Below are 16,883 nucleotides of genomic sequence, written 5' to 3'. Positions count from 1 at the left end.
TAACGTGTTAGCAAACATTCACTTATTTACACATCCATCAGATGCATAGATTTACAGTAGAGTCATGTTTATAGCAACTTGATGAAAGTTAGTCCAATATTCACTCTCTTTTAGTTCTGTTTTTGCTCTCCCCCAACTCTTGAGGGAAATATCTGTCTCTTTAGCTGCAAAATGCTCCACTATATTCACCAGCTACTCACTAACTGTGCCTGTCTGCTGTTTGGTGCTGAACAGGTAGTGTACACAGGGTTTATCAGAGTTGATGAACAGTAATAAAACAAAAAATGAGATGAAAGATGCTAAAATGCTACGTAAAGCTGAGGGGAACTGCAGAGTTGGTGATAATTATCATCTCATTTGATCCATTGTTAATATTAGTACAGGGCCCGTTTGGAGAGTGCCCGTTTGGAGAGTGCCTGTCCGGAACGGGCAGCTTGCTTGGTTCTCAGTATTTTTTATTGTTATTTACAACTTGCATTAAAATCTAAAAAGTTAAATGCAGTTATAAAATGCTTGGTTCCTAATATTGCTGTCAGGTGGCATGCCCATTCAAAGCATTCTTGAGATGTCATCTGATGGTAAATGGTAAATGTATTGCATTTATATAGCACCTTTCTACCTTACCAGAAAAGCCCTTTACAATTTGCCTCTCATTCACCCATTCACATGCCCCGCCCCCCGCTGCTGTACGGAGGCTCGTACAACAGCGTGCTGCGTGTGATGTATTTGGCGCATGCGGGACATTTGAAAGACACACACATACACACAGAGGTTCCTTGATTTATAGTTAGATGAAAATATTGATCAGTGCAGCTTTAAGAATTGGTAAAGATTGTGGTTTTGGTCTAAATATTAAAAAGCAGTATAAAAAAGGTAAAGTCAGCATAGACTTGTTCATAATCTTTTCCTGAAGTTATCCAAGTTTATCTTTGAGTTGCCAAAACATAACCATAGAAAGGTAAATCATGCCGTAGTTTCCAGGAGCAGATTTTGTAGGATGAAACATTTCAACAAAGCTTTAATTTAAAAAAACACTGGATTAAAAAATATAAAATACAAGACGAATGAGAGGTGTTTGGATGAAATGTCTTGTATTTTATATTTTTTAATCCAGTGTTTTTAAACTTAAAGCTTTGTTGAAACTACAATTACCTGGATGCTTAAATGAATCTCCGTAGACACCGGATGAAACATGTTGACACTGAGCATTTTAAAGATACATTCATTAGGAACATTTTATGTTAGCAGTGAACAAATGTGAATGTGAATATAAAATGAATGTTTGTCATTAAGATGCTAACAAACGGAAATCAGAAAAAATTGTTTTTCTTTCTTCCTCTTGTTCCTGCTGTCACTGTTTGTCATTCATCATTCTGGAGGTGTTTCTTATGACCACCTGGATCCAAAAACCGCCTGCATCCTGCATAAACAGAAAAAAACATTGATTTGCTTTGCACCTTTTTGACAGACTTAGACAGACACAGCAGCCTGACACTATCATACTTAGTTTCTCTATCACATATTGAAAGTTGTTTCTCAGTCGCAGCTTTCTCATCTGCTCTGGTGTCCATCAACAGAGGCCCACACAATAGCAGCATGCACCATTGACCCCGATGAATCATACTCTGTCTGACTGACAGCACAACGTGCCTCACCACTATACCCTCTGTCACACACACAGATTGAGCCTGCATGATGGATTACACAATGGATTATGATGGATTATAGAACAGGCATTCACATACAAACACACAAACATTCTTTGGCTTCCAGCCATATCAACAAACACTTAGTCACAGTTTTGTGGTTGAGTGCTGGGTGAGATCATATTTATGGCCTCTGATCAGAGCTGATTCAGTCTGATGCTCGCCTTCATTATTTCATTTGTTTAACAAGAGTTGTCTTTTTCTCACTGTTAGCTCTGGTGAAAGTAGAAAAAATGAATCAGTTGTAGATGTTACTGTTTGCTTCATTTCAGTGTGACTCTAAACGTGTTGCTATGGTAACGTTGTACATTCTGCTTAATATCCTCTACCCTCTCCCTCTTCATCTCTCTTCTACCTATGGTCAATTCATTATGGATAGACAATAATTTGTTTATAATAAACTTAATTGGATCCAAATGGGTTTTAATATTTAAAAGGAAGTTGTCTCATTTTCAGCAACGCTTCAGTTTTCTGTTTAAAATGTATTTATGCGTAACTGGATGACAACAAACATCACCATCTACCTTAAAGTAGAAGAGGGTGGTGGATGATATAGTGCAGGATTGTTTGGCTGTAAACTGACAATGTGTTTGCATTTGACCACAAAACTAGAGACAGCTTTAGATTTATGATTCAAGGACAGCGATGTGCAGCATACTAACCGTCTCTATCTCTCTTTTCCGTACAAAACATCCTAAGGCATGCACGCACGCACACACGCATACAGGCACCTTTTAAACCAAATTGAGGTGAGCCAAGACTGCATGACCATAACCATGACAGAGTGATTTAAAGTCACATTTTTACACAAACGCACACACACAAAGACACACATCCATTTTGCTAACACATTCCCACCTCTCTTATCTTCTTTGCTTTTCCAGTCAAGTGAATCTACAACATGTTAGTTATAAGTCCTTACAGCCACCTATAGCTCCTGTCCTGTAACCTTCACTGACTGCTACCACTGTGACGGCTAATTATGTGGCCAGGATTTGAGGGCAAGGCAGGATTACTGAACTACTCCTCAAACATGTTGTATTGCCTTTCTGATGATTTTGCTGTTTAGTCTAAGAGGAATACGGACAAATTATACAAAGTATTGCTAGTTACTAGGATAATAGATTTTTTTATATAATGTTGTCATTTTATATTATTCTTATTATTATTCTTATTATTCTTATTATTATTATTATTATTATTATATTCATTGTTTACAATTTATAACTTGTACTAATAGTTGCCGGTACTCTGCACTTAAATTCTTGTGTTGCACCGTAATTGCTAATGTGCACCCCTTAGTTCTACATGTATATACACATTCTTTTCTATTTTATTATGCTATGTGCATTTACCAATTCAAGGACAAACATGGGTTAAAGATTTAAGAGATAAAGAAATGCAGATGTGCCGCATGATACTCCAGTACTACTTGTATCGTGATAATACAATTGAGCAATATACTATTTTGCCCCGTGACATGTATATACATAAATGCTGAGCATGCCCACTGCGTTGTAGACAGCACTTTCCGCTACCATCATCAAGATGTCAAATGAGGGAATGTCTTTTAAGGTAATGGGGTTCATCCCCCCAGTAGAGCTGAGCAACTGTTAAAAAGTTTATGTCAAAAAGCCTTGAACCTGTGCTGGAGGCTAATGTTGGTCCAGCACCTTTAAGCTAATCAATGATGAGAGAGATATCACTCATAGTAAAATATTACCAAACACTGTGATTGTTCTCAGCTCTCTTAAGAGTCATTTAATGTCCTTCAGTTCATTGTTTGGGTTTTTCTGCCCACTGAACACTACTTGCTCACAGACACAGTTAGCGGCTATAGCTAGTGAACATAGTGAAGCATTTAGCAGCTAAATGGACAGGTATTTCCCTTTGGAGCTGTTGGAGACCAAAATAGAGCTCAGAGGAGAGTGAATATTAGACTTTGCAGGATGTGTAATTAGGCAACTGTAACTAAAATGTTCACCATATGAGAACTTTATTAGATGATGATATGTCAGTGACTTGTTTACAGCTTGTTGCACTTCACCCAAGTGGGAAACAAAAATAATCAAAAAATCCAAAAAATAACAGCATACACTGGAATACATCAGATACATAACAGTTAGAGCATCCACAGATGGATGGTTTTACCCTCCTCCCCCCCTGCTGCTTCTGTCTCTTCTCCTCGTCGCTGTTGCAGGAATACAAGTAGCAGAACTCTAATGTGACCTTTACTGGTGATAAATATGTGGCTGGCTGCTGGAGTATAACGTAAAGAGCATTCCTATTTAACCTTTTTTTTTTTACAGTACAAATGCTTTGGGCAAGATGCCCTTTTACAGCATTCATTTAATATAATGTCATAAACCATAGTGACTGCAAGAGCCTTCTGGTTTCATGGGAAGATTAGATTGCTTTGCTCTTGTGGGTTTTCATTTTGTTACTGCCTTTAATAGTTTAGTCAACTCTATAACCCTGAAAAGGGGAGTTCTGAACTTCCCACATTTCAATTATTCATCATTCAGAGAGTTAATTGCAAAGAAGAAGAAAGCAGAATGAGATCAAAGCCGAAGAAATGAAGGAGAAACAGATGAGTGAGGACTTATCAAAAGATGGTGAAGAGATTTATTGAGACTAAAATATAATATATAATAATAAGTCACAGGAACGCGGCAGGTAGGATTAAATCCCTTTCCCTGTAATATGTGGTTGAAACATAGTGATTCACTGGTAGAGTTGAGCTGCTGTAGATGTGATGAATCATGAATCAAAAGCTAAGAATATGTTGTGGAGTGAATCTTGACTTGCATATGCTCAAGTGATTCAGCTTTTGATTGACGAAGAGCAGCAATGAAAATGTGTATTTGAGAGACTACAAGTTAAGAAGCAAGTGAAATGAAAGACGATTGCAGGCACAAAGAAGAGAAGAAAAAGAGAAGTGTGGGTATGACAAAGAAAGGAAATTAGACGAATATACTGTATGCATCTCCAGTCTCTTCACTATTTAGTCTCGTTCTTTTATTCCTCTCTCCTCCCTCACCCTTTCCCCTTTTCTTCTTCTGAGCGCTGTAGCGAAGGATGGTGTTAAGCCACTTCCAGCCCTCCTCCTAAGCTAATGCATTTCCCTTAAATATTTCAATATGCTCCTCCTCTGTTCTGCAAGGTTGAGTACAAGCTCTCTCTCAGCTGGCGCCCACAGAGTCGCTCTGCCACCGATAAAATCCTGCCAGCGGTTTGATGTCTTGGAGTGCTAGAAACAACTGCTGAAGACTCACATCACAAAAAGGGAGAGATAAGGGAGGATGTGGGAGAATATGGATTATTGATCAATGGAGAAACATCAAATGACCAATGTGTGTTGTGTTGTTGTGTGTTTTTTTATGTGTGCATCTGTGATTTACAGCACAGATGTCGAGCAGTGTGCTGGCTGATGCAACATGGAGCAAACTTGTATTGTTTATCAGATGTGGTTCTGCTCTGCTAAATCTGAACTGACAGGCACTCCAGTGAAGCAAACACAGACAAGCAAGAAAGGCCTATGAGAAAAACCCAAACCACACATGAAAATAAAATATTCACTTCTCACTTTATGAACTGTTGTGTAAGCTTGTGCATCTCTGTGTGTGCTCCTTTGTAAATACACATTGTTCAAATACACATCCAGTGGTGGCAACAAGTGCAGCATAGGATGCCTAATAGTACAATCATTTCAGTTCTTCATTATGGTCTATACCTGCCCTCCCTGGTCCTTTTCTTCCTCTCCGTCTGTCTTCCCATCCCTCCATCGCCTCATCACTCCTGCCATTATATTTCATGGCAGCAGCCGTTGTGGGTCTGCACCTAGAGGAAATGAAAAGTCTTTGTTGCTTGGTCGCTCTACCTTATGGGTGGGTGGACGTCAATAAAGTCTTGTATTATGGCCTGCCTATAAAAAAAGCCTACACACTTACACCCACACATACTGTAGGATATACTGTACATTTACTCATGATGACCAGTAAGCACACAGAGTCCAAGCCAAACACAGACACAGTGCATTAACCTGGGGGTCACTCAATTGTGTGTGTGTGTGTGTGTGTGTGTCCGCTATCATCTGTCTGGTATCGATGGAGAATATAATGAAGACAAATATTGACGTGCTCTTTGTTCTCGTGTATGTTCTAGTTGCAGAACCAGTAACCGGAAAAGCCTCATCCTGACCAGTACGTCGCCCACCCTGCCACGGCCACACTCTCCACTGCCTGGACACATAGGTCAGTAAAAGTTATAGACATAATACAGTGCAGGATTAAACAGTATATTGGACCCATTGTAAATAGTATTTTTTTTATTTACCTATTAATTGACATTACATAAAAAAAAATTATGTTTCTGTTACTGTATTACATATTACTCACCTAAAATGTTTTCAGAAACACATTTTAGTGTACCCCTGTAACTTTCTTTAATTTGAGAAAGTTAGGCATTTCTCTCCTGCTTCAAATCAGACCAAGCTCCGCCCCAACTTGCATGTGTCGCTCAGAGCTATGTCGTTTCGTTGCTCTGATTGGTTGTAGGTCTATTCAATTGCATCCGTCTGGCTCACAGTTGCCAGTTGTTATAGTAACGCATTAAGCTTTTCCGGCTTGTGAGTTTTCAAGGTGCACAGCAATGACAAATACTGACAATCATAGCAAGCAATGGAAATGTTTCTCATAGTAAACAGAGTTCTGACAAATGCTGATTCATCTCAGCCCCCAGCACAGTCTGACACAACTGAGAGATGCTGTGGTATGTTCTGGCACCACTGCACTAGAGGTCAGCAAGAACAAGAATTTCAGCTGGTGTTAAGTTGCTCTTTAACTTAATGTTTAATTATTTACTAATAGTGTAGGACAGGATAAAGGATAATATACACCATTACAGTAGGTGTCTTGGAAGTAGCTGTCACAGTGAATACACACAGTTGTCATTTTTATAACTCCAGAGTTTTCAGTTTCTCTGATAATGAAAAATTTGATATTTTTTATGTCAACTGATAGGCATTCAATGTTTCTTTAAAAGTGAGGTTGACTAAATGAAATGGTCTTGTAGAGTTACCTAAAAGCTCAAATTACTTTTGGTAAATTATCCTGGCCAATAACTTACAGTGTACTATATGTTTTTGGCTCTGTTCTGTCCATATGTATTTTAACAGGAAGCAGTCCGTTGGACAGCCCACGCAACTTCTCACCAAGTGGACCTGCCCACTTTTCCTTTGCCTCTTCTCGCAGGTTGGCATCCCTCCTTCATTCACACCATAAGTCACACATGCAACCTACAAAGGCAGTGCAAAGTAGTCGAGTGAAATTGTTGTTAGGGTTATTTGTCACACGCAGGCACGCACACACACACACACACACACACACACACACACACACACACACACACACACACACACACACACACACACACACACACGCAGTGTGTGTGACACACAGGGAACAGTGACACACACAAAAATGAAACTGCATGCCGCGGCCCTGTCTTAGACCTACGCTGCACACACCAAATGTCTGTGTGACTAAATCGTGGGGCATGGTGCCAGGATTCAGCCCAAACGTGTCCCTCATCACTCACTCAAAGGAAGTGTCAGACATGGCTGGAGAAGGCCTGAGGGGAGAGAGGAATAAAAGGAACCACCTAAAGGAAGTGTAATTGGATAGAAAGGAAGGGAAGGTGGTGGGATTGCTTTAGTATAACTTTGTTGTTTGGAGGGACTACACTAGAAACCAGAATTGGAGTTGAAAGTGATAGAGAATACAGTATTTGATTCTAACATATGTTCTCCCTTTTCACTTGTATTTACCTTTCCTCAGGGCTGATGGTCGTAGATGGTCCTTGGCTTCTCTGCCTTCTTCAGGATATGGCACCAATACACCCAGTTCAACAGTAAGAGAAAGAAAAATGCCACACTCCTAGCTCTTATGCAGTCGTTTACATTTTTTATTTATTCATCAACATTTTGGCACATCTCGTCTTCTTGAGGATAAAAGACAGCAATCATTTGGGATGAGCGATCCAACTTTTCCTCTCCTCCTCTGATTTCCTCAACAATCTAATACCATTGTTTTGTTTTACCAAATTTAAAATCTGTCTACCTCACTGTGCTGAATTCCATTTTTATATGAGGTAATGTAAGGTCAGTGATTGCTGTGGCACTACAAATTTTGTTGGTGACCCACTCTGACTAAATTACACAAAATTTTACTGTAATCAATGTGGTACGGTCAAGTCATCATGTATTATTACTGTAGCAGCCACTGCACCTTATGCTTTCTCAAATGTAGCATAGTGCTGACAACTGTAAGTGTTTCCCTGGTAACCCAAAACTTGAGGCTATCAAACCGGACACCAGCAATTTTCTAAAATGTCCCCTGAAGTAAAATGTGAGGCCTCTTGTGACTGTTATGCTGTTTTCACCGAGAGATGCCTTCATGTTTCCCCTCTTTACAGCATGGCAAGCAAACACTGTACTTTCTTTCATTTCCATTTTTACCGGAGAAACAGGAGAAAAGTAACAAAGTGTGGGGTGCTGCTTTTTCTTCTCTTTAAAATTTAGCTCATGAAATCAACACACACAACTGTATGTTAGATTTTTCATCCTTTGCTAAATTGATGAGGTGGGCTTTTGTATCCTTTGCATGCATATGTATTGCACTCACAGAATTCATTTGCATATGTTTTCATGCGTAAAATCAGTGCGTGCTGATTCCCATAGAGGCAGGCAGATTTTTATTTTTAAAGGCCAGTTATTTCATGGATCCAGGATACTATGCATCCTGATAAAGTTCCCTTGGCTTTTTAATTAAAATAGCCCCACATCATCACATGCCCTTCACCATACCTAGAGACTGGCATGGGGTACTCTCAATGCAAATCAAACCAGCTATTGACATAAAACCATGCCAATCTCCAGGTATGGTGAGGGGTATGTGATGATGTGGGGCTATTTTAATTCCAAAGGCCAAGGGAACTTTATCAGGATGCATAGGATCCATGAAATAACTGGCCTGTAGCAAAGTGTCATTTCTTCAGTGTTGTCCCATTAAAAGATATAATGAAATATTTACTAAAATGTGAGAGGTGTACTCACTTTTGTGAGATACTATATATATATATATATATATATATATAGTATACCCACTACAATACATTAGACTACACCACTGGTGCTAATGTTCTAAAAGTTGCATGTTCTACTTTGGTCTCGCTACGCTTTGAAATGTTACACATCACCCTTGCAGCTAAATGCCATGCATATACACACGCACACGCACCCCTGTGTTCTTTGACTTTGCCGATTGTTTAAAAGCATGTAAGCGCTAACTAACATGTATCACATGTAAACCAGGACCAAAAATAACTCAGCTGCTAAGATATGATCAACCTGATGACTTGGCCTTTCTGAAAAGGGAAATATAACCAATCTGTATTAATTCCCTGTTCCAGTTACTATTTCTCTATCCATCACTTTATCGTCAGAGAAGCGGAGATTGATGGTGAGTGGTAGCAGAGACAAATAAGAGAGAGTGTAGGTGGAAACCTGTTTTGAAGCAAACAGAGGAACAACAACAATGTTGACTTTTGTCTGAGTGAAGCATAAGAGACTACTCAGAGAAATGAACCCTGCCAAGGCCCATTTGGTAAATAGTCCATTTGAGAAATGGACCTTAATGTGTATGATGTTCAGGTGGAGACAAGGTGTTGACTCATAATCCACCCCCTGTACACTTTCTCTCATGCACATCCTCACAGCAGAACATAGCGTATAGAGAGACATACAGTACGCTGCAGGTGACTTATTGATATTTTTTGCCGGTAGATGAGTTTGTAGATGGTTTCTTCTCAGTCTCTCCATATACTCCATATCCACTACCACCCCCCCTTCCCCTCCATCCCGTCAGGTTTCAGTGCTCTGCTCGTTGTAGTGTGTGTGTGTGTGGAGGAGTTTCTTACATGTAGATGTGAACCAAATTTATGCTGGAAAGCTGCAGAAATATAAACAGTTAAAAGTGGAAGAAGTACAAAGGATGAAACCTTACAGGTACATCCCAATTTGAATTTCCCTTTGTTGGAAATGTGTTAGGTGTTGGACGCTGCAGCTGATCGGGCTGCCTTGACTGCTTCGCCACAACACCACAGCTTTATACCAGGACAAATATCAGTCATATCACTCCCAAGTTCAGATTTGTATTTATCTTAAATTATAGTTAGGAAGAAAAAAAGAGTTGGTCGTCTTTTCAACAATTAACACATCTTCCATTGGTGGCTATATTAAGATTACACTATATATACATTATTTCCACTTTGCCAAAACCATTTGGCCAAAACATTTCTATAAATTATAAGACACTCTCATCATAAGCTTTTTTATTAACTAATTAATTTACAAACAGAAATGCAGATTTCAAATTAATTATTAAATTAGCTTGTTAAAAAAACATGCTGCTGTAGAAATGGCTCATCAGCATTCAGTTTCTGGGCAGTGAGGTCCATTTACAAACTGTGGTTGGACCTGTACGTTACAAATACTGAATCAAGTTTTGATTTGAAGTGTGGATGTGTGGATGCTGAAAATGGTTTATTTTAAGGGAAAACATGCAGGGACTAATTTCACATTCTGTTTTGCCATGTGGGAGGAAATATGAAAAAAAGTAATAGTGCTAGAAATAGTAACTTTACACCCTTGTTATTGCATATGTGCACATACAAACTCTAAGGCATCAAAAGACTAAGGAGCTGTTGAGGCCGACTGACAGGTGATCCAGCTGTGGAACCATCATCAGAAAACTGACTTATGATGATGATGATTTTCTAAAAGCAATTCCTATTTCCTTACATATTTCCTTACATTTTAGTTTCTAGTCACGTCTTTAGTAAGAGGCACTAAGACGCAAGTGAAGGAAATCTGGATGCGATTAAGTTAAACTGAGATGCACCCTGTGACTGCACAAAGTATCGAGGCAGATATGAGTTTTTCATTCATGACAACCATCATATCCAATGGCATTTTCCTCAGTCTCCGAGCTCTCTGTGTCTCTCTGATTCTGTTGACTGGACCTGCTGCATTCACAACATCATCATGTCAGTGTTTTTCTGCAGCTTTCAAGTAGCTAAGACCTGAATGGAGTCTCTAATGGATTTTTATAGCAGAAATCATTGTGTGGCCAATGCCAACCATGGTGTACCATCGGGAGATGTGCTCATTAAGCCTCCCATTGATCCAGGCTGGTTTTTCCCTGCTGCACTGAAGAAAAATCTTTTGTTTAAAAGTGAATAGTGCTGCCATTAACCCCCCGAGGCAGCAGACACTTAAGGCAGCAGTCAACTTTTAGTCTTTGCTCTGGTATTTAGTCCAAATTATTCTCTTTTACCCTCCTACACTAACTCCTTCTGGATATGTTTCTTGTTTTTCCACCTCTCTCTCTGCCTTCCTTGTTCTTTTAAGTTAGTAGCTTCTTTGTTTCAGTTCTTTCCACCCACTCATATGATAGTACACAATTTCTTTTCTTCTCTTCTCTTCTCTTCTCTTCTCTTCTCTTCTCTTCTCTTCTCTTCTTGTCACCACCTTAATCAATGTGGTGATTGATTACGGTGTTCTTGCCATTTATTTTTTTCAATCACTGGATATCTATTTTTAAACCATTGACATTGCAGCTGCAACAGAAGCTTTTCAAAGAAACCTAACAAAGAGCAGTTCATAATTTAACCTTGTCTCTTTTTCATGTCTCCCTCAAGTCATCCAGCTCATCCCAGGAGCGTCTGCACCAGCTGCCCTTCCAGCCGACCATGGATGAGTTGCACTTCCTGTCCAAGCACTTTGGCAGCACCGAGAGCATCACGGACGATGACGGGGGCCGACGCTCGCCGCACGCCCGCCCTCGCTCTCGAAGCCTCAGGTGAGAGCACAGAGGGTCATGGGCAACAAGACAGTTTGAGCAAATGAAGACAAGCCACTGGGCTGGGCATCTAGCCAACTTTGATTTAGTTTTTTTTACATACAATTCGTCCATGGGAGCAGAAGCCATATATGGAATTAAGTGCTGGTTTCTTCTAGTAGCACGAAGTAGCCCCCAGTCACCGACTTGAACATAATAAACATAATGCTGTGACATTTTTTTCCCAGATACAAAACATCATTATGTTTAAACCATAAGGTTGTTTACTGACTGCAGAATTAACATACCAACATTGCTCAAAGCCTTATTTGTAAGTGGTTGATTTGTGGAGATTATCTGGTGAAGAAAAGAAAACAAAGGTAACCAAAATTCATCATGTCAAGCTTTTATGAAATGACTTTCGGCTGCCCTTTAGGATTATGAAAGGAAAACTTTAGTTAGACTGCAGGAACAACTTTCTTCTGACATGAAGAGATGCAGAGGGCTCTTAATCATGACCTAGAGTACAGGCCTTTTTGTTGATTATCTTTTATAATTCAAATATTATTGTGTATGTATAATGTATTTGTCAGTGCTGTTGAATGCTATATTTTCTACAGCTGCCATTTTTAATAAGAGGAGTGACTCAGTAAGCTTTTTTTAATTAAAGACAATATTTATTAGTATGTTATTATTAATTATATGTATGTAATGTAAATATAATATAAAAATATTTCCATCCATCCATCTTCGTCCGCTTATCCGGTGTCGGATCGCGGGGGGAGCAGCTCCAGCAGGGGACCCCAAACTTCCCTTTCCAGAGCAACATTAACCAGCTCCGACTGGGGGATCCCGAGGCGTTCCCAGGCCAGGTTGGAGATATAATCCCTCCACCTAGTCCTGGGTCTTCCCTGAGGTCTCCTCCCAGCTGGACGTGCCTGGAACACCTCCCTAGGGAGGCGCCCAGGGGGCATCCTTACCAGATGCCCGAACCACCTCAACTGGCTCCTTTTGATGCGAAGGAGCAGCGGCTCTACTCCGAGCTCCTCACGGATGACTGAGCTTCTCACCCTATCTCTAAGGGAGACGCCAGCCATCCTCCTGAGGAAACCCATTTTGGCCGCCTGTACCCTGGATCTCGTTCTTTCGGTCATGACCCAGCCTTCATGACCATAGGTGAGGGTAGGAACGAAAACTGACCGGTAGATCGAGAGCTTTGCCTTCTGGCTCAGCTCTCTTTTCGTCACAACGGTGCAATAAATTGAATGTAATACCGCACCCGCTGCGCCGATTCCCCGACCAATCTCCCGCTCCATTGTCCCCTCACTCGCGAACAAAACCCCAAGGTACTTGAACTCCTTCACTTGGGGTAAGGACTCATTCCCTACCTGGAGTAGGCACTCCATCGGTTTCCTGCTGAGAACCATGGCCTCAGATTTAGAGGTGCTGATCCTCATCCCAACCGCTTCACTCTCTGCTGCGAACCGATCCAGTGAGTGCTGAAGGTCGCAGGCCGATGATGCCATCAGGACCACATCATCTGCAAAGAGCAGCGATGAGATCCCCAGCCCACCGAACCGCAACCCATCCCCACCCTGACTACGCCTCGATATCCTGTCCATAAATGTTACAAACAGGATTGGTGACAAAGCGCAGCCCTGGCGGAGGCCAACCCTCACCTGAAACGAGTCCGACTTACTGCCGAGAACCCGGACACAGCTCTCACTTTGGTCGTACGGAGATTGGATGGCCCTGAGAAGAGACCCCCTCACCCCATACTCCCGCAGCACCTCCCACAGTATCTCCCGGGGGACCCGGTCATACGCCTTTTCCAGATCCACAAAACACATGTAGACCGGTTGGGCATACTCCCAGGCTCCCTCCAGGATCCTTGCAAGAGTGAAGAGCTGGTCCGTTGTTCCACGACCAGGACGGAATCCGCATTGTTCCTCTTCAATCTGAGGTTTCGACTATCGGCCGCACCCTCCTTTCCAGCACCTTGGAGTAGGCTTTACCAGGGAGGCTGAGAAGTGTGATACCCCTGTAATTGGCACACACCCTCTGGTCCCCCTTTTTAAAAAGGGGAACCACCACCCCGGTCTGCCACTCCTTAGGCACCGTCCCATACTTCCACGCAATGTTGAAGAGGCGTGTCAACCAGGACAGCCCCTCCACACCCAGAGCCTTGAGCATTTCTGGACAGATCTCATCAATCCCAGGGGCTTTGCTACTGAGGAGTTGTTTGACTACATCAGTGACTTCCACCTGGGAAATTGACAATGATCCCACATCATCCTCCAGCTCTGCCTCTAAAATAGAGGGCGTATTAGTCGGATTCAGGAGTTCCTCAAAGTGCTCCTTCCACCGCCCTATTACCTCCTCAGTTGAGGTCAACAGTGTCCCATCCTTACTGTACACAGCTTGGATGGTTCCCCGCTTCCCCCTCCTGAGGTGGCGAACAGTTTTCCAGAAGCACTTTGGTGCCGACCGAAAGTCCTTCTCCATGTCTTCTCCAAACTTCTCCCACACCCTCTGCTTTGCCTCTTTCACGGCAGAGGCTGCAGCCCTTCGGGCCCTTCGGTACCCTGCAACCGCCTCCGGAGTCCTCTGAGTCCCTGACCACCGGTGTCCACCACGGTGTTCGTGGGTTACCGCCCCTTGAGGCACCTAAGACCCTAAGACCACAGCTCCTCGCCGCAGCTTCAGCAAGGGAAACTTTGAACATTGTCCACTCGGGTTCAATGCCCCCAGCCTCCACAGGGATGCACGAAAAGCTCCGCCGGAGGTGTGAGTTGAAAGTCTGTTGGACAGGGGGCTCCTCCAGACGTTCCCAATTTACCCGCACTACCCGTTTGGGCTTTCCAGGTCTGTCCAGAGTCTTCCCCCACCCCCTGACCCAACTCACCACCAGATGGTGATCAGTTGACAGCTCCGCCCCTCTCGTCACCCGAGTTTCCAAAACATACGGCCTCAGATCAAATGAAACAATTATAAAATCGATCATTGACCTTTGGCCTAGGGTGCTCTGGTACCAAGTACACTTATGAGCATCCCTATGTTCAAACATGGTGTTTGTTATAGACAATCCATGACTAGCACAAAAGTCCAACAACAAACAACCACTCTGGTTTAGATCAGGGAGGCCGTTCCTCCCAATCACGCCTCTCCATGTGTCTCCATCATTGCCCATGTGCGCGTTGAAGTCCCCCAGCAGAACAATGGAGTACCCCACTGGAGCCCCATGCAGGCTCCAGTCAAGGTCTCCAAGAAGGCCGAATACTCCGAACTCTTGTTTGGTGCATATGCACAAACAACAGTCAGAGTTTTCCCCCCCACAACCCGCAGGCGTAGGGAGGCGACCCTCTCGTCCACCGGGGTAAACTCCAATGCAGCGGCGCTCAGCCGGGGGCTTGTGAGTATGACGAGCCCGCCATCTGGGCCTGGCTCCAGACGGGGGCCCCGGGCTTCCTCCGGGCAGGGTAACTTCACCTCTTCTAAGTTGTTTCATAGGGTTTTTGAACCATTCTTTGTCTGGCCCCTCACCTGAGACCACTTTGCCTTGGGAGACCCTACCAGGAGCACACAGCTCCAGACAACACAGCCCTCAGGTTTATAGGGACACACAAACCTCTCCACCACGATAAGGTGATGGTTCCCGGAGAGAAAAAATATTTCCTGCTCATGTAAATCTACACATACAGTAGTATATACAGTTTCTCATCATCCAGGTGTGTGCAGTTTATTATCATATATTAATATTAATAAAAACAGCAGTGGAAGAAATATTCAGATCCTTTAACTAAGTAACAATAACACACTATAAAATACTTAAAGTAATAGTACTGCATTCAACATTTTAATAGTAAGTAAAAGTGCATAAATATTAACAAAATGTACTTGGAACTATCCAAAGTATACAGTATATTATATTAGATTATCACTTATGCGTAAACCGCATTTGTATGCCGTAGCAGAGCAATGGGGAGCCAATATTAACTACTAGTTGCAGAATAATGTGTAATGTGTAACTTTCTGCCGCTAGGGGTCTCTCAACCAAAACAATGGATTGTAAACACAGACGTTTGATGACATTGGGAAGTTGCCTGGAATTATGGGAGTTTTTATTGCTAAACACTATCGTTGATTAGAATGCATCTGTTCACGGAGGAGTTTACCCATTCAAGTTTATTCACGTTACGTTTAGTAACGTTTATTCATGTCATGCTAATAAAATAGCTGCAGTTTCCCCAACATAATTACATTTGTCTTGATTCAATCTGTATTGGTAACTAGCTGATCAGTTAGCTAGTGAGCCAACATTAGCGGCTAACGTTAGCAGGTTTTAGCAGCTAAAACCACACGATCACAGTATATTTCACATGCCAATGTCACCTTTCCGTGAACCATCACCTTATCGTGGTGGAGAGGTTTGTGTGTCTCTGTGAACCTGAGGGCTGTGTTGTCTGGAGCTTTGTGCTCCTGGTAGGGTCTCCCAAGGCAAAGTGGTCTCAGGTGAGGGGCCAGACAAAGAATGGTTCAAAAACCCCAATGAAAAAGCTAAGTAGAGATGGAGTGACCCTGCCGGAGGAAGCCCGGGGCCCGTCTGGAGCCAGGCCCAGACGGGCGGGCTCGTCGGCGAAGCGCCTGGTGGCCGGGTTTGCCACGGAGCCCGCCGGGCACAGCCCGAACAAGCTACGTGGCAACTCCCTCTCCATCCCATGGGCCCACCCCCTGTGGGAGGAACCGTTGGGGTCGGGTGCGATGCCACATGGGTGGCAGTGAAGGTCAGGGGCCTCGACGGACCAGACCCGGGCGGCAGACGCTGGCTCTGGGGCGTGGGAACGTCACCTCTCTGTGGGGAAGGAGCCGAAACTGGTGCGGGAGGTGGGCGCTACCGGTTAGATCTGGTGGGGCTTACCTCTACGCACAGTCTTGGTTCTGGAACCATACTCCTGGATAGGGGTTGGACTCTTTTCTTCTCCGGAGTTGCCCAGGGTGTGAGGCGCCCGGGCGGGTGTGGGGATACTCACAAGCCCCGGCTGGCGCCGCTGTGTTGGAGTTTACCCCGTGGACGAGAGGGTCGCCTCCCCACGCCTGCGGGTTGTGGGGGAAAACTCTGACTGTTGTTTGTGCATATGCACCAAACAGGAGTTCGGAGTATTCGGCCTTCTTGGAGACCTTGACTGGAGTCCTGCATGGGGCTCCAGTGGGGACTCCATTGTTCTGCTGGGGGACTTCAACGCGCACATGGGCAATGATGGAGACACATGGAGAGGCG

At 43.0% G+C, this 16,883-nt stretch overlaps 1 protein-coding gene across 1 annotated transcript in view; it reads left to right on the top strand.

Annotated features, from left to right (window-relative positions):
* The window catches only part of mast1a (microtubule associated serine/threonine kinase 1a), a 75,191-nt gene that overhangs the window by 26,067 nt on the left and 32,241 nt on the right, over positions 1 to 16,883 (top strand). Inside the window, exons 3-7 of the mRNA XM_028589049.1 lie at positions 5,871 to 5,959; positions 6,883 to 6,958; positions 7,544 to 7,616; positions 9,632 to 9,637; positions 11,466 to 11,626. Coding sequence (XP_028444850.1) covers positions 5,871 to 5,959; positions 6,883 to 6,958; positions 7,544 to 7,616; positions 9,632 to 9,637; positions 11,466 to 11,626 — 405 coding nt within the window. The remainder of the gene's footprint in view (positions 1 to 5,870; positions 5,960 to 6,882; positions 6,959 to 7,543; positions 7,617 to 9,631; positions 9,638 to 11,465; positions 11,627 to 16,883) is intronic.

Source organism: Perca flavescens, chromosome 2 (genome assembly GCF_004354835.1).
Source record: "Perca flavescens isolate YP-PL-M2 chromosome 2, PFLA_1.0, whole genome shotgun sequence".
NCBI lineage: Eukaryota > Metazoa > Chordata > Actinopteri > Perciformes > Percidae > Perca > Perca flavescens.
This window is presented reverse-complemented; position numbering and strand designations above follow the sequence as displayed.